This window comes from Scatophagus argus, chromosome 10 (assembly GCF_020382885.2).
Source record: "Scatophagus argus isolate fScaArg1 chromosome 10, fScaArg1.pri, whole genome shotgun sequence".
Taxonomy (NCBI): Eukaryota; Metazoa; Chordata; class Actinopteri; family Scatophagidae; genus Scatophagus; species Scatophagus argus.
The window spans coordinates 555,001-579,561 of record NC_058502.1 but is presented as its reverse complement, the minus strand read 5'-3'; the positions used below and the strand labels follow the sequence as shown (position 1 = coordinate 579,561).

The window sequence follows — 24,561 nt, the reverse complement described above, 5'->3', positions numbered from 1 at the left end:
GAGTCTCCGGCCTGAGCGATGAAGTCATTATATAATTTAACTATTGAGAAACATGCGCACATTATAACCAAATGTTTAATATAAATCACTGATTGAGAATGTGCTGAAAAGCTTCAAATGTTGGAAGATGTTTTATCCAATGGAATCTGTTATTAAAACATTACTAAACTATTATCTTTTGCTGTCATACATTAAATGTGTTGAAACTCCAGTGTCAGGTCTCCTGTGCTGCTAACGCTAACTGAATGCTAATCACGTGCTAATCACACAACAGTTGACGTCATCTTCTTGTTGTGGTGGACGTGTTCGGCGCTTCAGGAACATCAATTGTGTACAAGGTGTTAATGAGGTCAGCGGACTGTCATAAAAAACTACCTTCAGTCTCAAATATGAATTTTCATTTTGAATAGATGACTACTGCTCAGTGCTAGCTAAGAAATAAAGCTTATAGAAACACACACTGTGGACTTGGAGCTCTGCTAGCCCAGCTGCTTGGCTAACAGGATGCATCAAATCAAATCAAATCAGCTGTCTCAGTGTGACAGAGTGACGGCAGGACGTTTGAGTCGTCACGTCTCATTTCAGGGGTTTTTGGACGTACACAGGAGGTTTAACGTCCTAGACTGTGTGGGTTTAGCCTGCTGTGGCTATATTAGCCTGTCAAACTGAGCATCACCTGCTGCATCCAGGTGTCATCAGCAGCAGATTGACTGTTAGGAGTGAAAGTGAGAATCATCAGAAGGAGTATTCTAACCCAGTCATCACAACTAAACGGGATGAGACCCCTTCAGAAACCAAAACTAGCTTAGCAATAGTTTTAATAATGATAGCTTTATTTATAATACCCTTTTCAAAAACATTTCCCACCTGCTTCACAAAGATATGAAGCAAGAGAAGTCACCAAATAAAATATGCAGTGTTACTGTGTGTTTGCATGCACATGATAGCACAGTGTACTGCAGTACTGAAGTTGTACTTCAGAACTTGTACTGCAGTACACTTCAGTCTGCTTCAGTGTACTGCTTCATCCATTTCTGAGTATCACAGTGAGTCATGGCTCATCTCACACACCTCATTATTCTCATTGTCTGAGTGTGACTAACCTGCCCTGCAGCATCAGCAGCAACACCCCACGTTATCATGGCAGCACCACAGCAGTGTGTGTGTGTGTGTGTGTGTGTGTGTGTGTGCGTGTGTGAAGCCTGATCCTGACTCCCTGTGGGGTGGAGACAGAGTGTCAGAGCAGGTGTAGCAGGTCGGTCCGGTCTGATTCCTCGAGAGCCCAGAGAGGCGTCGACCGAAACAGACGAGGACACAGACGAGGCTTCAGTCTCACCTCCACCTGCCAGAAAACACACTGCAAACTGCTCACACACACTCCTGACAGACAGAAGCAGCAGCCACAGAGATGGATAAATTGGCAAGCATGCTCGGGGAGAAAGTGGGTGAGTGAAGAAGGGGAAGAAGAAGTCTGGGAGGCACTGATGTGTGTTTCCATTGTTCTGGTTTGCATGGCTGACCTTGTTGGGAGGAAACCAAAGCAAGATCAAGTCTTTAAAGTTATCATTTAATGTCTTTATTTATTGAAATGATGATCTTTACAGACGTTTTCCGGTGTTCAGTTCATCTTGTTTTCACCTTGTTGTGTTTTTCTTGTTTTTGACTTCCTGTTGCTGCCAGCTGAGACACAAACTCGTTGAGAATTATCTTTTATTTTTGATTATGTTAACATCATCACATTGAATAAGTATATGACTAGAGTTGGAAATAACCGTCTTGTTACACAGCTGATGTTGTTCACCTGTTCACCTGTGCGAAAGATTTGGTTTGATCCACTGATTTGATCCACCGTTGGTTTTAATTAGTTGTTGGTGCTATAAAAATAGGCTGAATCATCATGACTGACAGCTGAGTGCTGCTCCTGATTGGCTCAGACGGCGTGTGGGTGGGAACTCAGTGAGTCGATCAAAAAACTTTCATGAAGGACACCAATTAATCCCAAACAGAGGAGGACTTAAAATGTAGCATGTTAGCATGTTAGCACAGCTAGCAGCTTAGTAAGGCTGTAGACATGGAGGTCCTTTGAGGTAAAGGCTAACATCAGCATGCTAGCATTAGCTCATCAGCAGCAGAGACAAAGAGCAGGTGAGGCTGATGTGAACATCATCAGTTCTGCAGGTGTGTGGTCATAAACCAAAGTGTTGGACACACTGAAATGCTGACCTGCTGGTGTCGCTGAATGAAAAGTCAGAGGATGACCAAAGTTATCACAGTTCACTCTGAGTCAGGGGAACATGAACCACTGCTGTTCAGGTATCATGGCTAAGACTACACAGGAACGTCATTTTAAAGACCTAACTGTTGAAAAAAATAACGGATACTAACGAGAACTCTTCTCAGACGCAGCCTTAGTCATTCAAATCCACAGGACTTTAAAGGACAGTCGGCCAACTGGGGCTTCAGGAGACCTGATACAAAAATTACCTTTCACATATTTTCTCATGTTTGCCTCCTGAGATGAACTCCTCCCGACTGGTAAGTTGAATCAAACACATGGAAAACAGCGTGACAGTGTTTGTTCTGCAGGAGATCTGGTGGAGGACGCGGTGAAGAACGCTCTGGGTGTAGAAGACAAGGACGACGACAAGGACAAGAAGAAAGGAGGAATCCTCTCACTTTTTGGAGGTGACGACAAGAAGGACGAGAAAAAGGAGGAGAAGGACAAGGGTGGACTGTTCTCATTTGGAGACAAAAAGAAGAAAGACGAGGAAAAGGGAGGGTTCTTCTCAAAGATCTTCAACAAAGACGACGACGACAACAGAGATAAGAAATCGGGATTTAAAGGCCTCTTCAGTGAGCAGGAGGGAGCTGCCGGTGGGAACGAGGGAGAAACAGGAGGAAGCGAAGAAAGTGGAGGAAATATAAGTGTAGGAGTGAGCGACGGAGGTACGTAAGGAGCGCAGCTCCATCTTAAATCAGATGTTCTATTTTTACTCTGGGCTCTCGAGGATTTTATTTTTTTGTTTTTATTTATTTTCCCCTGTAGAGTTATTTATTTATTTACTATATTGCTAGATTTTTATCTTGTTCTCATTAGTCTATTTTTAGATTTAATTGCATGGCATTAGTGCTAAAGTGAGAGAGAAACGGTATTTCAGTTCTCCTATGTGTCCTGCACAAATAGTGAATTGACAGTAAAAATCTTTGAGTCTTGAATCTTGAATCTTTGAATCTCTGGGGGAGATATTGTACTTCTTCTTCACTATGTTTTCCTGACAGCTTTATTTACTTGACAATTAAAGATTTTACATACAAAACATAATTTGATTTGATTTTACAAAATGTGATGCTTTGCTAGAAATTAAACCCCCAACAGTTTGTACACGTGCAGCTGAGTCAGTCAGTTAGGAACAAATCAGTGACTGCTTTGTCTTTCACTGTGAAAACATGTAATGGCTTCAGCATCAGTGAAATGAACAATTCAGAGGTTTGCATGTTTGATGGTTTCATTGAAATATTGTGACAGAAGGAAATCATACATTCTTGTTAGTTTGATGGTTACAGCCTCCTCATCTTCAGTGTTTCATGGACATCATCATTTATTCAGACTGTTTCTGGTGGACTTCAGTGGCTCGATCTACCAGGTCAACCAGTAATTGTCGTCTTTTGTTCTTTTTCAGATTTGCTCAGCGATCTGATGGATGTGGCTGAAGAAACGTCTAAAGGCAAATAAAAGGACAAGCAGCACATCCTGACCTCTGAGAAAAACCTGATTCTGCTGAAAAGACGATGAGCCTCACCTGCAGCACGTCTTGATGTAGTGGTGATGGATACTAGTACTCAGTATTTCACAAAATGTTGAACTATTCCTTACTTACATCCAAAATATTCAGCATTAAGTGAATCAATGATGTTGTTCTCTGTAAAATATTGTGTGGCTGGTTGATTTGAATGGAGTTTGAAGTTGTCATGTTCTATACTTTTATTTTACACTGATGATATAAATAAATAAAGCAGGAATCTAAATTTATTCGCAGATGATGGCTGGTTTTATTTGTGACTCACAGAAATGATTTTGCTGAAATGACAACTGCTGCTGGCAAACTTTACAAGACAAACATGATTTCCCCCAGGGATCAATAATAAAATATTTCTGATTCTTATTCTGATTTATCAGACATAGCTGGAGCTAAGGCACTAAGCTAAGATAATTTGCATTTCCTCTCTACACACAGTCAGTATATCTGGGATGTGCCTTAACCAGCAGGCTACTGGAGTACTCTGCTAACCAGTTAAGCTTATATTAGTTCCATGGTTAAAAACCTCTGCCAATTTGTGTCCAGAAGAAGGGCTTGGTGAACAGTCAGCATAAAAAATGACCTGGATCTGGACCTGATCCTGAGCCCACTGATCTGCTCAACACAACCCACACCAGGTCTAACTGGTCCACACTGAGCCACCTGGGATCTGGTGCAGATGTTGGTCGTCTGCAGTTCGTCAGCTGGGGAGCTGAAAGTCCAGCAGTGTGAAGTCCTGATCGATAGGGATGCTGTTTTCATCACGCAGGAAGTGGCTCCGGATGGTGATGATGAAGACTTTTCTTGGGAGGGAGAGGAGTTCCTGGATCCTCTCTGCTGCCACCTGGATGTGCTTCACCTCTGAACCTGGAGCTGCGAGGCAGACAGGTGAAAGAGAACTTGTGAACTCTGAACCATCAGATTATCCTGGAGGATCCCGAGCACCAGGATCTGAACATTTCCTTTACCACTGCGGCTGACAGAAGGTCAGTCAGTTTGTGTCTCACCTGAGCTCCTGTGGAGTTTATCAGGTGGAGCTTCGAGGATCTGCTGCAGTGGGACAGGAGGGACCTGAATACACACCTGACTGCTGCCCCGCCCACTCACTGTCAGCACACCTGGCCTGAAACCACAGAGAGAGCATACGTTATTTTAGTGTTGGTCTGTCCCTTTAAGACCTCTGATCCAAATTTAATGGACTCCATCATCGTCGTCATCATCATGTCAGGTATACCTGTAGTAGTGGCGTACAGCGGTGTGGGGCAGGCATGGGTAACAGGGGCCATAGATACCGTTGGCATCAGTATCGAGCTCGGCAGAGCAGCGACTGCAGCCGACGTATGTGATGTCGCCACTCAGCACCGTCAGAATACCGTCCAGCGGCGTGGAGCTGTCCAGGACCGGCTGCGGTGCATTCTGCGAAGGCAGAGAGTCCTGGAAGTGGAAGCTGTTGATCTGGACTCTGAGCTCCACCTCACCTAAAAACAAAACAAAACCTTAACCTTTTTTTTTTTTTTTTTTTTACAAACAAAGATGCATTCAGGGTCCGCTGTGAAGCTTATCACTGTGTCAGTGATATAAATAAAGATTGAACAGATGTGCGATCCTGAAAACACTGTGTAATAAAATAATGTCTGGAGCTTTTTGGTGCGGAGCTGCAGACGTGTAAGTACTTCAGCCTGGCTGTGATAATAAACTCACATTAACAGTTGCACTTGCACCAAAAGATATTTCCGCCCTTTGCAGGGTTTATTCCACGTTAACCTCAGACTCACCGCTGTATTTCTGGGACAGCAGCGTGTCGAGGTCCAGCTCTAAACTGCTGTGGTTTCCTGTCTCAAAGGTTCGTGATCGGAGGAAGTCCTGCGCTCGGAGGCTAGCTGGATCCAGAGGCTGGACGGAGCTCCAGGGGGTGGAGTGCAGCTCCGGGAGGTCCCTGGTCAAACCCTCCCTCACCAGGAGGACGTGAAAGTCCCAGACAGCCGCTGAAGTCAACAGAGGATTTATATCATTCAGCGGACCCTTTAAGATTAGTGTAAAACTTCACACATATTGCCCGGTTTTGTCTCTGAGCACCTCTGTCTCGACTGAAGCGAGGCCGCCAGTCCACAGCTGCCCCCCACAGCACCAGCGTCCCCTGCTGACCGTTTGGCTGCTCCACAGTCAGGACGGCCTTCAGCTGAACAGCTGACCTGCACCGAGAGTCCGCCTCACTGCGCCACCCTAACAACCATCCATTTCATTTAGACTCTTCAACATCTCACCATCAAAAACATTAACATCAACACATTTCACAGCGGCGTCCCCCTGGGACCAGCTCTTACATCACTGCTGTTCTGTATGTGAACGGGGTTGGTCAAAATCTCCTGGTTACAAATGACCTTCTGTGCTGCCTCTGACTGAGATCAGCTCAGAAGAAGAATCACTTTATTGACAGTATATATATTTTTACACACACACACTGAATTCGTCTTCTGCATTTGACCCATCCTTAGTTGAACACACACATGCAACACCCGGCAAATTACATGCAGTGAAACACACACAGGAGCAGTGGGCAGCATCAAGCGCCCGGGGAGCAAATTGGGGGGTTAAGTGCCTTGCTCGAGGGCACATCAGCCGGCTAATTTGTAACCCAAATTTTTCAACAATGAGACTCCAGAGTCTCATTGTTGGTGCTGGACTGTTTCATGTCACAGTAGTGTTGAAATCCAGAGGTCATCTGACACTCTGTACCTGTGACCCACCCACCTGAACTGATGTGTGTGTGTGTGACACGCAGCAGGGCGTGAACCAGTGTGTTCACCCTCAGCGACCTCAGGGTGGCGTAGGGGAGGCGATTCAGCTCCTGAGGGGGGCGGAGGCTCAAAGACACCAGCAGGGGGCTGCGCTCCCGCAGAAATCCACACAGGGAGCTGAGAGAGCGAGCATTAACATGCTGAGGAGCTGGAGAGAGAGAGAGACAGAGAGACAGAGAGGTAAAGGACATTTCACCCGAGGAGGCTGCTGATTGGCTGCAGGCTGGGTTTAGTACCTGGTGGTGAGGTGGAGGCAGTGATCTGTCCCAGGTTGAGCAGTTTGCTGCTGAAGGTCGACTGCAGCACCGTCTCTCCTCTCCACCTGTCTTCATTCACCTGCAGTCCTGATCAGAGACGACACAACAAAAACACAGTGACAGGAAGCGACGCTGCCTCCATGTCTGAACGCGTGTCGGAGACGTCCACGCCATCATAAAGTACGACAGAATTCACCGGCGCTGGAGGCCTGGTGCATCTCAACTGTGTTTCTGTACCTGTGATGAGCAGAATGTCTCCGGGACCAACTGTCAAAGTCCAGAACGCTGCTCGCCGCCACAGCACCACCTTCATCTCTACACCTGATTGGTCCGTTACCACAATGGACGCTAGAGGAATGAAGTTCCCCGCCGTCATCCCGGACTTCACCTATAAGCACACAAAACACTCCTCAGAAGTGAGAAAACTCAAAGGAAACGAAAATGAAATGCTTTGCTGAATGATTTCTAAGCACTTCATGTCGTCTTATGCACTTTTTTGAGCGAGACGTCGGTCTTCTCATTCCCCAGCCTGTGCCAACAAAGTTAAAACAAACTCAACTTTTGGAGACATGCAAGCTGACATCACGCTGTGCTGGCCAATCACATGACTCGGTGACTGTTTTCTTTCCAAAATGCTTCTTTAAAAAAGCTTAAGGTCAGGAATCTTTTCCATCACATAGTCCAGAGTGTTTGGAAGACTAATCTATCTCCACTCACCTTGACCTCCTTCAAGTGACAGGGGTGAACCACCGCCACCAGAACCGAGTACCGAACCCCTCGTTTGTCACACCGACTTAGAAGTGTGGTGGGAGCTCGGAGCTTAGCAGCTGCGTCTGTGCTGACCAACTGCACCACAGGCGCTTCAGTCCTCAGGTTTTCTGAGATTCGAGCTTTCTTGAGTTCAGGGGATTTGGAGGAGGAGGCCTGGGCAGCTGTGGACTCCTGTTGCTGGGCCTCCTGAGAGCAGAGGACCCCGTCAGCAGTGGCCTCCATGACGACACCGCCCTCCTCCACCCTTGGCGTTGGGCTGGGCTGGCTGAAGAGCTCTGCAGAGCCTCCAGGAGAAGGGGTTCCAGGGCTGAAGAGCTCCGGGGTGCTGGAGGAGATGGGTGGTGACGTGTGGGTGTGAGGAGGCGGGGTCTTTTCTGGGCTAGTTGCTGATTGGATGCCACGTTTACCTCTCAGGAGTAATGCCTGACTCAGAGCCCAGGTGGTGAGGTACTGAGTGCGGGCAGAGAGGGGATGTGCGGCTGCTGATGGCTGGTGTCCAGAGCATCCTGGATGTTCTGGTCTTTCTGGTTCTGTCTGAACTGCAGGGAAACAGCTGTCCAGATACTCATGAACTGAAGCTGAACACTGACCGTCCTCTTCACCATCTGATTCTCCGACTCGGCTCAGAAACCCTTCTGCATGTCTCTGACCGGCTGAGCTGAGGTCTTTGTCGCAACCTGATCCTGCTCGTTCTTCCAGTCCTCGTGACGCCTCTGTGGTCCGCTCAGCTGTGGAGGACGAGTCATCCTGATCAGCGTTTGTTTCATCGTCCTGGCTTTGCAAACTCACATCAGCTTCTGTCTTCTCCCTGCTGGTTCTGTCGTTCTCTGATGAGAGTGAAGCATGAGAAGAAGATTTGTAGTTTTTCACTTCTGTTAAGTTTGCAAAAGAAGCTTATTTGTGTTTGCCTTGTAAACACATGGACTGTACTCAGGTACTGGTTTTATCTTTTATATTTATGAGCTGAACAAAAGACAGCATCCAACACAGCAACACAGCAGACTGATAACACTTGAAATACACAAAGTGCCATAAAGAAGAACAGACTGAACTAAAAGCTGTTCACATAACATCACATTTTCTAATTAAACTGATTATTTCTGAGCAGAAACCAAAGGTTTACATGTAAAACATGCTGTTCCCCTGCCTTTCCTGTTGGATCCCTGAACGCCTCACCTGTTGCCGGCCTCAGATGTCCGTCCTGCCAGGTGAGCTCCAGGTGTCTCCAGTCGCCAGGGGGATGCTCCTCTCCCTTCACACCAGCTGGGCCTGAGAAGGGAGGAGCCCCCAGGAAGATGTGGATCTTTGGCCGCTCACACATGAGGCCTGCTGAGGAGATCGAGACGGAAGCGTTTTTAGATTTTTTTTGATTCACTTCATCATCAAGTTATCCGGGACATTTGATGATCCTTGTTATGGATTTTTTCCTGATGGACCTCAGAATGATTTTTTTTATATTAATTTAGTTTTAGTTTGGTTTTATTTTGGGTTTTGTTGCACAGTCTGTGTTTTGGGTACTCATGTCATGTCAACCCCGATTTCTTTGTGCACATCAAGAATTAACGTCACATGATAATTTGTGTAAGCTGAACGTCATGTTGGACTGGGCTGTCTCAGTCAGCTCAGCCTTCTGTTGAACCTGACTGATCATGACAGACTGATGTTTGGTAAGATGAAGCAACATGTTTGACTCTAACACAAAGCAGAGAAGAACACACTGAAACAGACCAGGTCTTCAGCATCAGGCTGAACAACATGTCGGACTCTTACTCAGCAGGACCAGTCCACAGCGAGCAGGCACAACATGGATCCATCATGTCGACGGATAATGTGCGTTCCACAGCTGGGAACAATAACCAGGCTGAGCGGCTGACTCACAGCTCCACCAATCAGATGGCAGCCTGCTGGGGGAGGTGGCAGTGAGGTTTGGGCCCGTTTTACAGCTGCTCATTTCACATCTGTCTTATGCAGGCCTGGAGTCAGGCTGGTCTCCAGTTATCAGACTGGAAGACGATTTACGGTAAATATGTAAACCTGATGTCACATGGCGACAGCTGGGTTATCTCCATGACAACCAATTAAATTCCACCTGCCCGGAGAGACCGTGACACAACCAAGACCCTGATTTTCCTGTCAGTCTTCAGGGTGTTGTGGCTGTAATGAACAGAGCAGCCTGCAGGGGGCACCAGCAGCCCTTCAGTCTGAATCAAAAGCAGCTCACTGAAGAAAAGAAGACACAGAAGAGGCAAACAGGACTCCTGCTGTGGGGTTCCTCGGGGCTCCTGGGAGCTCCTGCTGGCTCCTCAGGGATCTGCGGGACTCCTGGGGGCTCCTGGGGGTTCCTGGGGGCTCCTCGGGGCTCCTGGGGGCCTCTCTCAGCGCTTGCCTCTGTGATGCAGTTGGTGTAACTGTGCGGTCACATGGGTTCAGCTTCAGTTACTGACGGCGTCTCTCTGCCTCCTCCACCTGCTGCTGTCAGTCGTGTGGACCGACTGAGACGTGACAAGAACTGCTCCCATCAGCTGGATGCCATGTTCACACCTGGTGTTCACACGTTACCCGGTTTATCATGTCAGAAGAGCCGCAGGACTTCCAGAGTCCACCGACCGACGGGACCTACAGACTGTCTGTTTAACATCCTTCATTGGTCTGTGCTGTAACTGCCTTCATGTTGCCTGCTCAGAATGAATAAAATAAAGTGTGAACACAAAGCTAACCAGACTCCCAGTCCTCATGTCCACAGTGAGTCCTCATGTCCACAGTGAGTCCTCATGTCCACAGTGAGTCCTCATGTCCATCCCGTCAGCCACAGACTTCCGTCAGATCTTCACTGATTTGATCTTCATGTCAATCATCACTGCTACTTTACTGCTCATCGGTAAAGTACAATATTTCCCTCAACATGTAGTGGAATACAAATATAAAGTAGCAGGAGAAAAATGTGAATTTTGAGTCACTGTCTCATAATTTTGACTGTGTGTCTTATCATGAGTACTTTTACTTTTTCCATCCCTAATTATTCATTAGAAACTTTCTTCCAGATGAGTTAGGTTTCACACACACGAAACATACAGTCAGTGTGTGTGACGGATCATCAGCCCGAGAGGCAGACGCACCATAAAACTCAAGTACTCTAAGTTTAGAAGAGAAGATATTTAAAACCTCTTCATCACACACACACACACACACACACACACACACACACACACCCTCGATGCTTTCTAACATGACTTTATTTTCACATGAAATGACTTCCCAGTAGTTTCTTCTTTGACATTGTTTTAATTCTGATAAAACTGAATTATTTTGGAAAAGTTTTCTGTCCAAGTTGTATACGGATCGTCAGTTGACTCATGGAACTGACATAGGAGGAAATTAGATGCAGCCAGTATTTGACTTCAAAATAAAAGCGCCGACTGTATGTCTTAATGTCACTTTTTATTAGTTTAGTGTTTTTAAGTTGTTTCCAGTGACAAAACATCGTGGTCATGTGTGTACTGAATTAAAGATATACTGAGGTCACGGGTCAGTTTCAGTCTTTAAAAACCCCATAAAACTGAAGTAGTCATCTTCAAATGAATTCTTAAGGTAGCAGACTCGGCCAACCAGCGAGTTTCCGTTTTTACTCGTACAATTTAAACTCCCTCAAGAGGCAAGAAACCACCACATTCTGACACACGGAGAGGACATTTCAGTGTCCTCAACGGTGACACAACACACACACACAAAAACTGCACTACTGAATCACCAGTTAACTGAGCCGCGAATATTTCACTCCTACATGACGTCTCCAACCCTTGCAAACCTTTATTTTGAATTGAATAACCGGAAGCTCCTTCTGTAGCAACTCTAGCTCGCTTCACGCTAGCTTAAACAACCATAAAGTTATTTAAAATATCATAAATAGGCCCTACACGTGCGTGTCTGAGGTTTGAGTTTCACATCGCTTCGTCTGGGCTCCAGCAGCGCGGCTTTCTGTTCCCTACACTCCGGTTTGTAGACGGTTTTGAGGTGCTGGAGGTTCGCGGGCCTGCCCGGCGCTTCCTGCACCTTCTCGTGACTGAGAAGGTCTCGTGTCGGTTGGTGTTCGTGTTTCCCGCACTGACACGCAGCTGCACGAGCACGCAGCGGTGTAGGTTAACAGGAAGGGGCGGCGGAGAGGAGGAGCCGCCGCTCCGCTTCAACTTCTGGCTTTGCCCGCTGCGTTAGCTCGCCTTGCCCCACACCCTCCAGCTCCACTGCGGCTCGCACGTCTGCCCGGGACGCTCAACTTCAGCTGTACCACAAACATGTACCGGTACTTCGGAGAGCTACTCACCCGGGGAGCGGGCAGCGTCCTGGCCTCGTGCTGCTCCGCCGCCGCTGACTCGGCGCTGCCGGCGTCCGCGTCCCTGATGCGCTACCGGGGCTACAGCCAGGCCGTGGACCGGGACGACGATCCCAACTTCTTCACTATGGTGGAGGGTTTCTTCGACCGGGGAGCAGCTATCGTGGAGGACAAGCTGGTGGAGAGCCTGAAGACCCGGGAGAGCCCCGAGCTGAAGAGGAAGCGGGTCCGCGGGATCCTGAGGATCATCAAGCCGTGTAACCACGTCCTGAGCGTCAGCTTCCCCATCAAGAAAGACAACGGAGAGTGGGAGGTGATCGAGGGCTACCGGGCTCAGCACAGCCAGCACAGGACGCCCTGCAAGGGAGGTGAGAGCCGCCCCGGGACCGGGACGCAAAACCGCATCATCAGAATATAGTAGAACAACAAGATCAGTTTGCTCACTGTGGTTTAGGAGTCCGGTAGCAGTACAGCACTGGAAAGTAACGAAGTACATGTACTCCGGTGCTGTACTTCAGTACAAGTTGAACTTCCCAGAGAGTTTTTGAAGGCCGATGATGAGACATTTTACTGCACAACATGTACTTTTACTGCATGGAGCCATAAAAGTACTCAGGTCGGGTATTGAGTGCGGGATTTGATCCTGTGATAAAGTGTTTTTACAGTAACGTACTGGTACATTTACTGAGGTGAAGGACCAGGACCCCCTGCGGTTCAGTTGATTTATCCATTAGGTGATCTCCAAACCGTTTGAATCGTTGTTTCATTCGTTAAGTATTTTTGAAGTAAAATGTCTAAATTCCCCACTGGACTTGTCACTAATCATTAATAGTCATGCTGATATTCAGAGCAGTAAACTACTGAACTGTCAGTACCACATGATGCAGTAAAAGTACTTGTGCCTTTAAGGTACTGAGCAGGAAAAGTACAGGAATGTCCTGAAAGCAGGATGGAGGTGGCCAACAGAGCACAGACACGTTCACTGACTGTACGTCAGTTCTCACCATGTTGAGTTCTGATGGACGCAGTTTGTCTCAGTGTGAGATGTGCGGTTTATTTCTGTTTGGATTTGTCCTCTCAGTCCATCAGTAGTTTAATCTCAGTGTCTCGTGTGGAGTCGTCAGTGTCCCCACAGGGACGAAAAGGTCCAGTTGTTGCTGTTACCCGAACCTTTTAATGTTTATGCTAATTAACGGCCCTGACACACCAGGTGCTTTACGGCACCTGGCTGTGACCGTACGTGTTGGCCGGCTGTGGTGCGTTCAGGTGCAGCATTTTTGCCCACTCGGGCCGTGTGAGGTGACAGTCGTCAGTGGGAGCTCGTGGGCTTGGCTGGGAAGGTGTCTCTGTGATGGGCGAGGTGACGTCAGGTGTCCTCCCAGAGACATGAGACAAACACGCATGTAGTCAAACTGGAACTGGTGTACAGTCTGACTGGCTAACTGGTTAAACAGGAAGTGGATAATGTGTGGCAGACTGGGAGCTGTCACAGTCTGAACATCAGGAACTGCAGACCACGATAGAGATGCGGTTACAAAGACACAAGTACACAAAGTACTGCACTCATGCAGTATTATAAATGAGAGGAAACACGTCTTCATTAGTCCCCACTCAGAGTCCAGCGAGTGCGTACGACGGCCGCCGACATGTTTCAGAGCTGAACAACAGCACAGTTCCTGTTCCCGCAGTGCGAGGACACGTTGCAGCATGCAGGTGACGCCTGCGCTGCTGCCATTCGCTCGCTATTTGTACTCTTCAACAGTACGCGCTTGTGTATTTGTGTGAAGTCCTCCCCTGGCCGAGCCCTTCAGCTCGATGAGAGGACGCTGTTCAGGTCGGCGCCCACACGGCCGTCTGTGAGCTTCAGGTCTGTTCATACTGAACTGGGATCAGCTGCTCTTTGACGTCTCTAAAAGGTTTCAGTGAAGTTTGACAAGTTTCCCCAGAATACTCTGCTTCCCCTGATGTGTGCAGGACGAGTCCTGTCTTCATTAGAGGACAGCTGCTTGCTTCCTGTTTTAGTTTGCACTGTGTTAAATCTTCTGCCCTCCACCTGTGAAGCGGCGTCTGCGCTGAACTCAGGTCAGTGCTGCAGAGAGACGCTGCCCAGGGCTCAGGACGACACCGATTTGTGGACGGAACCGGGAGACGGCTCGATCCCGTCAGACTGTGATGTCCTCAGACTGCTGTGGCTGTACCTGATCCGTGCCTCGAGGGCAGTACTTGTTCCGCCGTAGTAGTAATACACCTTTGATTTGCAGTCTGTACGTGGTGCTGCTGTACTGACTGCGTGGAAACCCGAACACACACAGAATTCATGTTGTGTGTGTGTCAGACAGGAACATGATGGAACGTTTCTTTGTTTGCTTGGCACTGCTAACAAAGTTTAGTTTACATCCTCTCAAGTACTGCACCTGATGCTACTTTATCAGATATTTTTACTCCATTAATTGTTTGAGAACTGCAGTCACTAAAATGAATGCAGTGAGGGACTGAAAATGTTTTCCCAGCGTTTGACCTTTGACCTCAGCAGTGATTTAACCTGCTGGGTGGAAACTCGGCTGTTCTTCTCTCTTCTGTGTGGTTTAGTTTAGTTTGGAGGTTTAATGTGTGGCAGCCGCCTCGCGCTGATGTGTGTGTGTGTGTGTTCAGGCTGCAGGTCTGTTTGTTCTGTCGTGAGTGTTTTCGGCTGTGGAGGTGAGAGTCCAGCAGGTGACTGATCCTGGTCGGCCCTGCTGCTGCGGGACCTTCAGGCTCCCTGTGTTTAAACTTTATTCTGCCTCATCCCTACAGTCAACAAATCACACGTTTAGACTCAAACCTGCAACACGTTGGCGTGTCTCTGAATGTCGTCGGACTCCCTGTGGCTCAGACCTGGTTTATAACAGTTTCACATCCTGTCTGAGAGGCAGTGGATGTTTAGAACTGGTTCTCATGTTCTGGCCACCTCCTTTACATGAGGACAAAAACAAAAACCACAGCAGGGGGTTTTATGGAATTCAGGGTCTTGTGTACACAATAGTAAGCATTTAAAAAGAGTTAGAAAGTAGTTTCTGTCCAAACGTTGTGAAGTTTCCTGCTGCTGGGTTTGTTCTGGGCATGTTTCAGCTCAGATGTTCATAATGAACCAATCACAGTATATTAAAAACAGCCTTCCTCAGGGCAGACGTGTCTGTAAACACAAAGTCAAGTTATACTTTATATGTAACAAAGATATCATTGAAAGCATGATGTGCCACTCCCGCACAGTCTGGAATGTTTTGAACGCTTCTTTCCGCTCATGGTATTTCTGCTCTGTGGTGTCCTCGTTTCTTGGTCTGATCGCCTTGTTTCTGAATGTTGAGGTCTTACAGCTCTGATGAGACCAGACTGAAGGGTGTGGCTGTCTGAGATCTGTGAGGGAATCAAACTGTTTGTACTGTTCCTTTAAATGAGACTGTTTTTCATGGCCACACCCAGACTGACTCACTGCAGCTTCAGAAACTCACACAACAAATCCTCTCACGACAGCCCTTTCTTCTTCTCTCACTTCTTTCTTTCCTTCCCTGCTCACTTCTCTCTTTTCTTCTTCTCTGCCCAGCTTTTGTTTTTGCTTCCTGCTTCCTCCTCTGTTCCTCTCACTCTGCAGTTTCTGTCCTCTGGTCTCTTCCTCTTGCTGAACATTTAAATTGGACGTCTCACAGTGTAAAACGGATGTGGTTTGGTCTCCGTCTGTTTTTCCGTCGTCTCTCTGAACGCAGCCATTTTGTTGCCCTGCAGCAGGCCGAGTTAACAGTGGTGTGTGTGTGAACAGGCCTGCATGTGTTGGCTGCTCTCCAGGCTGAACCCCCTCCTTGTGTGTTATTTTCCATGCAGCAGCAGAGGGAACAGCCTGTAACAGTGTGGGGTCTGTGAACGAGCCCTGCTTACCTGTCCTGTTCACCTGAGTCTGTCCCGTGTGTCGCTCATTCAGCAACATTTTCACAAACTGTCATCATTAGGCAGGTTTGTGCAGCTCGCGTTGCTTCACAGTAGACACGCAGAGACCTGAGAACTGGACTGATGTGGTCTCTCCTGGAGACCTGTAAAGACTGCAGATGAAGACAAGTCCCTTCATCACCTCCACCAGGAGCCCGGGTTTTCAATCTGGTTTGACCGGAAACTTGGCGGTGGGTGCAACTTCAGCCAAGAAGGAAAATCAGACTGAATCGTGGATTTGGAGAATCCTGACAGAAGAGAGGGAGTCAGAGACATGAAAAGTTCTTCTCTCACAGTCTCACAAACAAACACACCAACACCTCCACACAAACCTGCAGGAAGGAGACACAGGGTCAGGTGGACGGAGGCCTGAGCTCTCTGCACGTCTAGAACACAGCCAGAGACAGAGGACAGATGGACAGAGAGGACAGACAGAGAGAGAGAGGACACAGACAGATAGCAACAGGACAGACAGAGAGAGAGAGGACAGAGACAGAGGACAGACAGACAGAGAGAGAGAGAGGACACAGACAGATAGCGACAGAGGACAGACAGGCAGAGACAGAAGACAGATGGGCAGGGACATAAAATGGATGCTTTTAGCCCATCGTCCAAACTCACACCCTGCTCACTATGATTGACTGGAGGTTACAGGCCTCCATTACCCCACTCACACTGAGTGTAAGTCTACTCTGTGATCAGACGTCTGGTGTGATTCCGGTTTGAGTCTGGTGTGATTCCGGTTTGAGTCCGGTTTGAGTCTGGTGTGATTCTGGTTTGAGTCCGGGGCTCACTGATGTGCAGTGCTGGAGGTTTACATCCTCTGATTGTTGATGTGTTCCGTGACAGCCGGCTGTAATGTCAGGTCTGATCTGGTTTCTGTCTGTCAGGTTGGCGAACTGGAGCCCTGACTTTTTGCTTTTTTCTGTTTCGCTGTCTAAGTCACGATGTTGGCTTAAACAGTTGAATCGAATCAGGAAGTCGTCTTCCCAAATGCAGATTTGAATGGCCCATTGGACCACCTGGACAGGAAGTGAGGTGGGCTGTAGGCTGTTGGCTCATGTTTATAGTGTTGTCTGTGTGTTTCAGGTATCCGCTACAGTACAGACGTGTCTGTAGACGAGGTGAAAGCGCTCGCCTCGTTGATGACGTACAAATGTGCCGTCGTTGGTGAGTACACACACACACATACACACACACACACACACACACGAGTTTCGAAGTTGTTGTTTGTTCTGGTTTCTGTTGATGCATTGATTTGTTCCAGATGTGCCGTTTGGTGGAGCCAAAGCTGGCGTGAAGATCAACCCGAAGAAATACTCCGTGAGTTCACAGACCTCCCGCACCCCCCTCACTGTCCTCCATCACTCGACATAACTCACTCGAGCGCCTGAATCGGCCTCATCATCATCATCAGGGATCAGTTAGAGGATAACAAAAGTACGAGTGGATGAGCAGAAAACAAAACATCTTGTTGTCAGCACAGAGGAGGAGCTTCATGTCTCCACTGCTGTAACAGGAAGTAGTGAGGAACACACAAGGAACATCTACTGTGTGATCAGATTGGAGTGAGACGCCTGTGTCCACGTCAGCTCCCCCTGGAGGCCATCATGTGCATTACAGTGACGTCCGTGTGCTGTAGCAGCTTGCGGGACGTCGCCTCAGGAAACTGGGATGTTTCTGAGGTTTTACACTCTAAACAATTAAACAGGAAGACACCTGACGCATTCATCAATAATGAAAATGGTCCAAAGCATATTGATGATGGAGAGTAGAGGAGTCACTCTGCTGTAGATAGATAGACAGATAGACAGATATACTTTATTGACCCCAGGCTGGGAAATTACAGTGCAGCAGCAGCGATACACACAATAAGCTATACAACATATGTTAAAAATAGCAACATACAAAGCAATATAAAAAAGTGTATATACAACAAATAATCAGTGTAAAGCAAAATAAAGTAGAACGTAAGATGCAGTGAAGTGAGTGTGTAGTGACTGTATGTTATGAGCAGAGTTTAGCTGTTATTGTACGGTGTGATGGCGTGTGGCAGGAGAGACTTCCTGTAGCAGCCTGTGGGAGAAGGTGCTCCTCTGTCTGTCTGCTGTGTGGTGGAGGAGGTGCTGATCGTTGTCCATGATGGATAACAGTTTGTTCAGCGTCCTCCGCTCCACCACGGTCTCAACAGACTCCAGCCTGAGACCAGCACAGAGCCAGTCTTCGTGATGATCTTCTGTCTGTTAGCGTCTGTTAGCGTCGCTGGCTACACAGTCTGCTCATCCCCTTCTTGTACACAGCATCAGTATTAGATGTCCAGTCCAGCAAACCATGTGAAAAACAGCCACATGTTCCTTTAACTGCTGATAACACTGACCTGATCCACACACTCACTCTCTCTCTCACACACACACTCACACACACACACACACAGTGATTAGAGTAGACAGGAAACGCTGAGCCATCAGCTGGCAGACAGCAGGATTCTCTCTGTTTGCTTGGCCTTTGCTCTTTTCAGTTTTTCACGTGCGACTCTGCTGACCTCTGACCCCCACATGCAGGATTTCCAGGAGTTAGACTGAATGGAAACGTTCATCTGGTTGTCGTGTCATACGAGGAGTTAACGTGTAAACATGGCTGACAGGCGTTAAAAAGTCCTGCCGCTGTTTAAAGGTTGTTAGTTCATGTGGTTAGCTTAGCTTAGCTTAAAGACTTGAGGTCGGCCTGGCTGCAGGACGCAGAGACTGTGTTTAACTGAAATGTCTTGTGTGTTTTAGGACAACGAGCTGGAGAAAATCACCAGGAGGTTCACCATCGAGCTCGCCAAGAAAGGCTTCATCGGTGAGCTCGAGACACCCGAGGGGGATGTGACTTCAGTAAACACAAATACTTAATCAGCGAGCAGAGAAAATTACCTGAACAGAAATGCCTGAAGTGACTGCAGCCGGTTTTTATTTTGGTTTTTCGTTTTACTTCCTCTCCGTGTGTGCATCAGTTTAAATGTGAACGCTGTGGTTGTGCAGGGCCCGGGATCGACGTTCCCGCCCCGGACATGAGCACCGGCGAGAGGGAGATGTCCTGGATCGCCGACACCTTCGCCACCACCATGGGACACTACGTGAGTCTCAGCTCCTGTGCTGACCTGCATTCCCTCTGATGAGAGACAGACAGCAGCACACAGATATCATCTGGGTGTGTGTGCAAACCAGAGCCAGCGGCGAGCCCACACTCACAGGAAGTGTCTTCCTGTGTGCCCGCTCATTTCCTGGTTTGGCTCACAGCAGGATCCCAGAGGAAGCTGACATCTGAGGTTCTGGGTCTCCAATCAGAGACCGAGAACAACCTGCTGGTGTCCATCATCAAAGTGCAGCTGATTTGAGTTTATTGAACGTTACTTACTGAGGTCTGTTGAATTATATCTGTGGAGATTCTCAGTCATCCAGGTCGTATTCACTCAAAGAGTTAAAGCAAGGCGTCTGGACTGTGAAGGTTGGCTTGAAGACGTTTCGCTGCTAATCCAAGCAGCTTCATCAGTTCTGAAAACTGACTGGTGAGGAACCAATATATACAGTGGTATGAAAAAGTTTGGGCACCCCTGATCATTTTCAGGATTTTCCTTTATAAATCATTGGTTGTTCGGATCAGCAATTTCAGTTAAATATATCATATAGCAGACAAACACAGTGATATTTCAGAAGTGAAATGAAGTTTATAGGATTAACAGAAAGTGTGCAACAATTACTTAAACAACATTAGGCAGGTGCATAAATTTGGGCACCCTTGTTGTTTTATTGATTTGAGTACCTTTAGCACTAATTATTGGAACACAAAGTTTGTTTGGTAAGCTCATTGACCCTTGACCTACATACACAGGTGAATCCGATCATGAGAAAGGGTATTTCAGGTGGCCAGTAGCAAGTTGTTCTCCCTTTTGCATCTTCTCTGAGGAGTGGCAACATGGGAGTCTCAAAACAACTCTCAAATGACCTGAAAACAAAGATTGTCCAACATCATGGTTTAGGGGAAGGATACAAAAAGCTGGCTCAGAGATTTAAGCTGTCAGTTTCCACTGTGAGGAACATAGTGAGGAAATGGAAGACCACAGGCACAGTCCTAGTTAAGGCCCGGAGTGGCAGGCCAAGAAAAATCTCTGATAAGCAGAGGCGAGGAATGGTGAGAACGGTCAAACTCAACCCACAGACCAGCTCCAAAGACCTACAACATGATCTTGCTGCAGATGGTGTCACTGTGCATCGTTCAACTATTCAGCGCACTTTGCACAAGGAGATGCTGTATGGGAGAGTAATGCGGCGGAAGCCTTTTCTACGCACATGCCACAAACAGAGTCGCTTGAGGTATGCTAAAGCACATTTGGACAAGCCAGCTTCCTTTTGGAATAAGGTGCTGTGGACTGATGAATGTGAAATTGAGTTATTTGGACATAACAAGGGGCGGTATGCATGGCGGAAGAAGAACACAGCATTCCAAGACAAACACTTGCTACCCACAGTAAAATTTGGTGGTGGTTCCATCATGCTGTGGGGCTGTGTGGCCAGTGCAGGTACTGGCAATCTTGTAAAAGTTGAAGGTCGCATGGATTCCAGTCAGTATCAGCAGATTCTTGCCAACAATGTTCAAGAATCAGTGACAAAGTTGAAGTTGCGCCGGGGCTGGATACTTCAACAAGACAACGACCCCAAACACTGCTCAAACTCTACAAAGGCATTCATGCAGAGGAACAACTACAACGTTCTGGAATGGCCATCTCAGTCCCCAGACCTGAACATTATTGAAAATCTGTGGTGTGATTTAAAGCGGGCTGTCCATGCTCGGAAACCATCAAACCTGACTGAACTGGAGATTTTTTGTAAAGAAGAATGGTCAAAAATACCTTCAACCAGACTCCAGACCCTCATTGGAAGCTATAGGAAGCGTTTAGAGGCTGTTATTTCTGCAAAAGGAGGATCTACAAAATATTGATGTCATTTTTCTGTTGGGGTGCCCAAATTTATGCACCTGCCTAATGTTGTTTAAGTAATTATTGCACACTTTCTGTTAATCCTATAAACTTCATTTCACTTCTGAAATATCACTGTGTTTGTCTGCTATATGATATATTTAACTGAAATTGCTGATCCGAACAACCAATGATTTATAAAGGAAAATCCTGAAAATGATCAGGGGTGCCCAAACTTTTTCATACCACTGTACCCCTCGGTGGGAGTGACTAAGTGAAACTGACTAAAACGCCTTGCTTTAACTCTTTGAGGGTCTGTTGAATTAGCTGTCCGCTGTGCAGCTACTTCCTGTTTCTCCTCCACTGCACCTCAGAGCTTCATGTTGTACTTTTCTGGCCGCTGTAGTTACTTTACAGATGAAGAGTTTATCAGATCTGATCAGCCCTCAGCTGACCCTCCCAGGCCCACCTCAGTGTTGTACTCTGCAGTGTGTGAGCTCACAGCAGCAGTGAAGTTCAGTTTCTTGTCTCAGCTGTCCTTGTTGTTGGTTGTCGGCAGACTGACCCCCTCACCCTGCTGATTCGGGGACCGGTGTGTAAGGTAAAACACCTTCTCTTTGAATCCGCAGGTTTGGGTTCAGGCTCGTTCTCGTCTTTTGGTTGCTGTGGTCTGAACTGTACGGGGGTCCCTGGGTTTGTCTGTGGGAAACCCTGTTTCGTGTGGCTTGTCTTGGGCTGCGGTCGAATAGTCTTTAGGAAGGATCCTGCCTGAGGGAAATGAGCCAGAAGGATCAAAGTGGCTGCCATGATGAGAGCTGTTTGGATCCCCTAAATGCTCAGTGCTTCCTTTGTCGTCTGCTTTAGCGTCGTTTCCCAGAATTCCTCACAACATTTAAATTGAGGCACATCTGTAACATCCACAGTGGTGTGACGGTGAGGCTCTCAGCACTGCGGTGGCCGTTTTCCAGAAAGGTCGAGCAAAAGTTTTAGGAAAAGATTTTGGGACTATTAGACCGCAGCCTTCGCCTCTGCTCGCGCCTGGGACATAGGAAGGAGTGTTCTGTCTTTACCTGCGCCCTGACTCAGGCTCCGCCTCCCGGGAAAGCTGTTGTCAGAGGTTCTGCTGAGGAGTTAAGACAAAAAGTCTCCACAGTTAATGTTGCATTCAGGTGCTTTATGTCCTCAGCGTCCTCGCCGTGTAAGCAGCAGATCTAGGGACCTTCTGTGCGCTGATTGGTCAGGTAAAACGAGGTGTGATCGGGCTCACTTGGAGCACTGCCCTCTTGTGGCAGCAGAAAGCAGTTGCACTGTTGACCTGGCTTTTAAAGGGACCGTGAGGTGACACTCTGATTGGTTTGTTAACACACCCATCATTGATTACGAGTCTTACTTTGCAAGCAGATGAGTCCCTGTTCGACTGGTTCAGCAGTGACCCTGCTTTGCATGTTGGACGCTGAGCCTCAGAGGACGCCGCCCACATCCTGCTTACTGTGAACTTTGCAGTGAGACATGATTGTGTGAATGAACCCATGGGAAATACCACCAGGTCACGTGGTTATTTTATCTTGATCAGTGAGTCCAAGATTCAGTTTTCAGTCTGTAGTGAACTGAAAGCAGAATAGTCAGTAAAGACGAGTTCGAGGTGACGTCCTGAGGACAGTCTGAAACCTCGTGCTGCTTTAAAATGTCAGAAATGACTGATGTCTCATCAGGCTGCTGACGGTTTGACCTCACAGTCGTGTGCTTCAGTTTCTGTCTGAACGTTCAGACATCGAAGGAGGCGGAGCCTGAAACAGGAAGCAGCTGATGTGTGTAAGGCTGGTCTCAGCGTTTCAACATGTGTGTAGAAACAAACGTCAAACCTGTCTGTCTGTCCGTCTGTTTCACTGTCTGTCTGTGTGTCTGTCTTCAGGACATCAACGCTCACGCATGTGTCACCGGGAAGCCCATCAGTCAGGGAGGGATCCACGGTCGGATCTCCGCCACGGGACGAGGAGTTTTCCACGGCATTGAGAACTTCATCAACGAGGCGGCCTACATGAGCCAGCTGGGGATGTGTCCCGGCTTCCAGGACAAGACCTTTGTCATCCAGGTACACGCCGTCCTCTTCATCACCTGGAAGACAGAAACAGATTAAAACCAGCAGAGTAACTTTGATGTCAGGAGGTTGATCACAGCTACGTGCTAACACGCTGGTACTTTTCAGGGGCAACTGATAGCATGCTAACGTTTGTTTATGAGCTCACGAGGGAGCAGCTGAGGCTGATAGGAGCGTCAGGCTTTCGGGTGTCATTGACCAAAGACGATCGATCAATGAACAGGAAATTAATCAACTGTTTTTAACAGTCAGTTACTTCATTGAGTCCAAAATGTATCCTATTCTTCATTCATTCTTCAGGGAGGAACAGTCAGCTCAACATCTTGGGATTTTGGATGGACAGATTAATCAAGAAAATGATTAATCAAAAATGAAAACGGTCAGACGTTTTGGTCCTAAACCAAAGAATGTCTCCGTTGTCTCCATCCCTCCAACAGCTGGCGAGATATTTCACTAAAAAACAAAGTTTGACCTCATGGTGGCGCCAGAGGACACTCAGACGCTCTGTGGGTTTTCATGTGCCCTCTGTTGTGTCTGACAGGGTTTTGGTAACGTGGGGCTTCACTCCATGCGCTACCTTCATCGCTTTGGAGCAAAGTGCATCGGAGTTGGAGAGATGGACGGAAGCATCTGGAACCCCGACGGCATCGACCCCAAAGAGCTGGAGGACTACAAACTGGTCAGTGGTGACAGTTTTTCAGCCCCAACCTGAGCAGCAACACACAGCAGTAAAAACACAGAGTTCCACCCTGCCACCTGCTGGACAAACATGTTGCTGCAGTTTTCAAAGTTTTCATGCCCATTAATGGACATCACCTGAATTGAACCTCTCCAGGCCAACGGGACCATCGTGGGCTTCCCCAACTCGACGCCGTACGAAGGAAGCATCCTGGAGGCCGACTGTGACATCCTGATCCCCGCCGCCAGCGAGAAGCAGCTGACCAAGAGCAACGCTCACAGTATCAAGGCCAAGGTAACACACACACACACACACACACACACACACATAACGTGTGTGGGATGTATATTATTCCATGTCAGTCTAAAATGTGACATGTTGAGTTCAGGGGTCAAACTGGGTGAACCCAGCAGCAGCAGCAGACTGAGCTTCATGTCTGTGGTGCAGACGTCATGTGAACGTCGCACGGCGATCGGCAGTCGCTGACTCGTGGTGTCGAGTGTTTCTGTCAGTAAACTGACCTGGAGTCTGCGTTGCTTTCAGATCATCGCAGAAGGAGCGAACGGCCCGACGACGCCCGAAGCCGACCGCATCTTCCTGGAGAGAAACATCATGGTGATCCCGGTGAGTGGGCTGAGACTCTGATGGCACAGGACGCCGTCGTCACATCTCCGTCACTCTGTTGTCTGCTCTGTCCTCCATCAGGACATGTACCTGAACGCGGGGGGTGTGACCGTGTCCTACTTCGAGTGGTTGAAGAATCTGAATCACGTCAGTTACGGCCGACTCACCTTCAAATATGAGCGAGACTCCAACTACCACCTGCTCAGTAAGAGACAGCAAATACAAACAGTACAGTCAAACTGCTGCTGTGGTCTCCATGGTAACGGCTCTGTCATCTGACTGTCCGTCACGTCTCC

General features: G+C 47.8%; 2 protein-coding genes across 5 annotated transcripts in view; one reads left to right on the top strand and one right to left on the bottom strand.

Moving 5' to 3' along the window:
- Positions 1–4,026: 4,026 nt before the first annotated feature.
- On the bottom strand, positions 4,027–9,530 carry shld2 (shieldin complex subunit 2). Of its 4 annotated transcripts, none has more exons than XM_046401389.1 (11): positions 9,394–9,530; positions 8,800–8,952; positions 7,570–8,450; positions 7,090–7,240; positions 6,832–6,939; positions 6,549–6,743; positions 5,874–6,020; positions 5,573–5,782; positions 5,032–5,275; positions 4,805–4,920; positions 4,027–4,670 (listed from the first exon to the last, which is right to left on the bottom strand). In XM_046401389.1, exons 2-11 carry the CDS (start codon positions 8,942–8,944, stop codon positions 4,498–4,500), a joined length of 2,370 nt encoding a protein of 789 aa, XP_046257345.1. In that variant the 5' UTR covers positions 8,945–8,952; positions 9,394–9,530; the 3' UTR covers positions 4,027–4,497. The 4 variants fall into 4 exon arrangements, with proteins under 4 accessions (XP_046257345.1, XP_046257347.1, XP_046257346.1 ...); XM_046401391.1 differs by having other exon boundaries at positions 8,800–8,949; positions 9,394–9,460; XM_046401390.1 differs by having other exon boundaries at positions 9,352–9,443.
- Positions 9,531–11,446: 1,916 nt separating this feature from the next.
- glud1a (glutamate dehydrogenase 1a) overlaps positions 11,447–24,561 on the top strand; it is a 16,845-nt gene continuing 3,730 nt past the window's right edge. The window contains exons 1-10 of the mRNA XM_046401394.1: positions 11,447–12,318; positions 16,997–17,077; positions 17,175–17,230; positions 18,685–18,748; positions 18,931–19,025; positions 22,777–22,956; positions 23,504–23,641; positions 23,798–23,935; positions 24,185–24,265; positions 24,347–24,470. Of these exons, the coding sequence (XP_046257350.1) occupies positions 11,913–12,318; positions 16,997–17,077; positions 17,175–17,230; positions 18,685–18,748; positions 18,931–19,025; positions 22,777–22,956; positions 23,504–23,641; positions 23,798–23,935; positions 24,185–24,265; positions 24,347–24,470 (1,363 nt within the window). The 5' untranslated portion in view covers positions 11,447–11,912. The remainder of the gene's footprint in view (positions 12,319–16,996; positions 17,078–17,174; positions 17,231–18,684; positions 18,749–18,930; positions 19,026–22,776; positions 22,957–23,503; positions 23,642–23,797; positions 23,936–24,184; positions 24,266–24,346; positions 24,471–24,561) is intronic.

Bases quoted from the DNA above. Each gene is read 5' to 3' on its own strand.
- shld2 (XM_046401389.1), bottom strand. From the start codon at position 8,944: ATGTGTGAGCGGCCAAAGATCCACATCTTCCTGGGGGCTCCTCCCTTC. The intron at 8,451-8,799 runs GTGAGGCGTTCA...CACTCTCATCAG, and splicing joins ACATCTGAGGCCGGCAACAG to AGAACGACAGAACCAGCAGG. The intron at 5,276-5,572 runs GTGAGTCTGAGG...TTTTGTTTTTAG, and splicing joins GCTGTCCCAGAAATACAGCG to GTGAGGTGGAGCTCAGAGTC.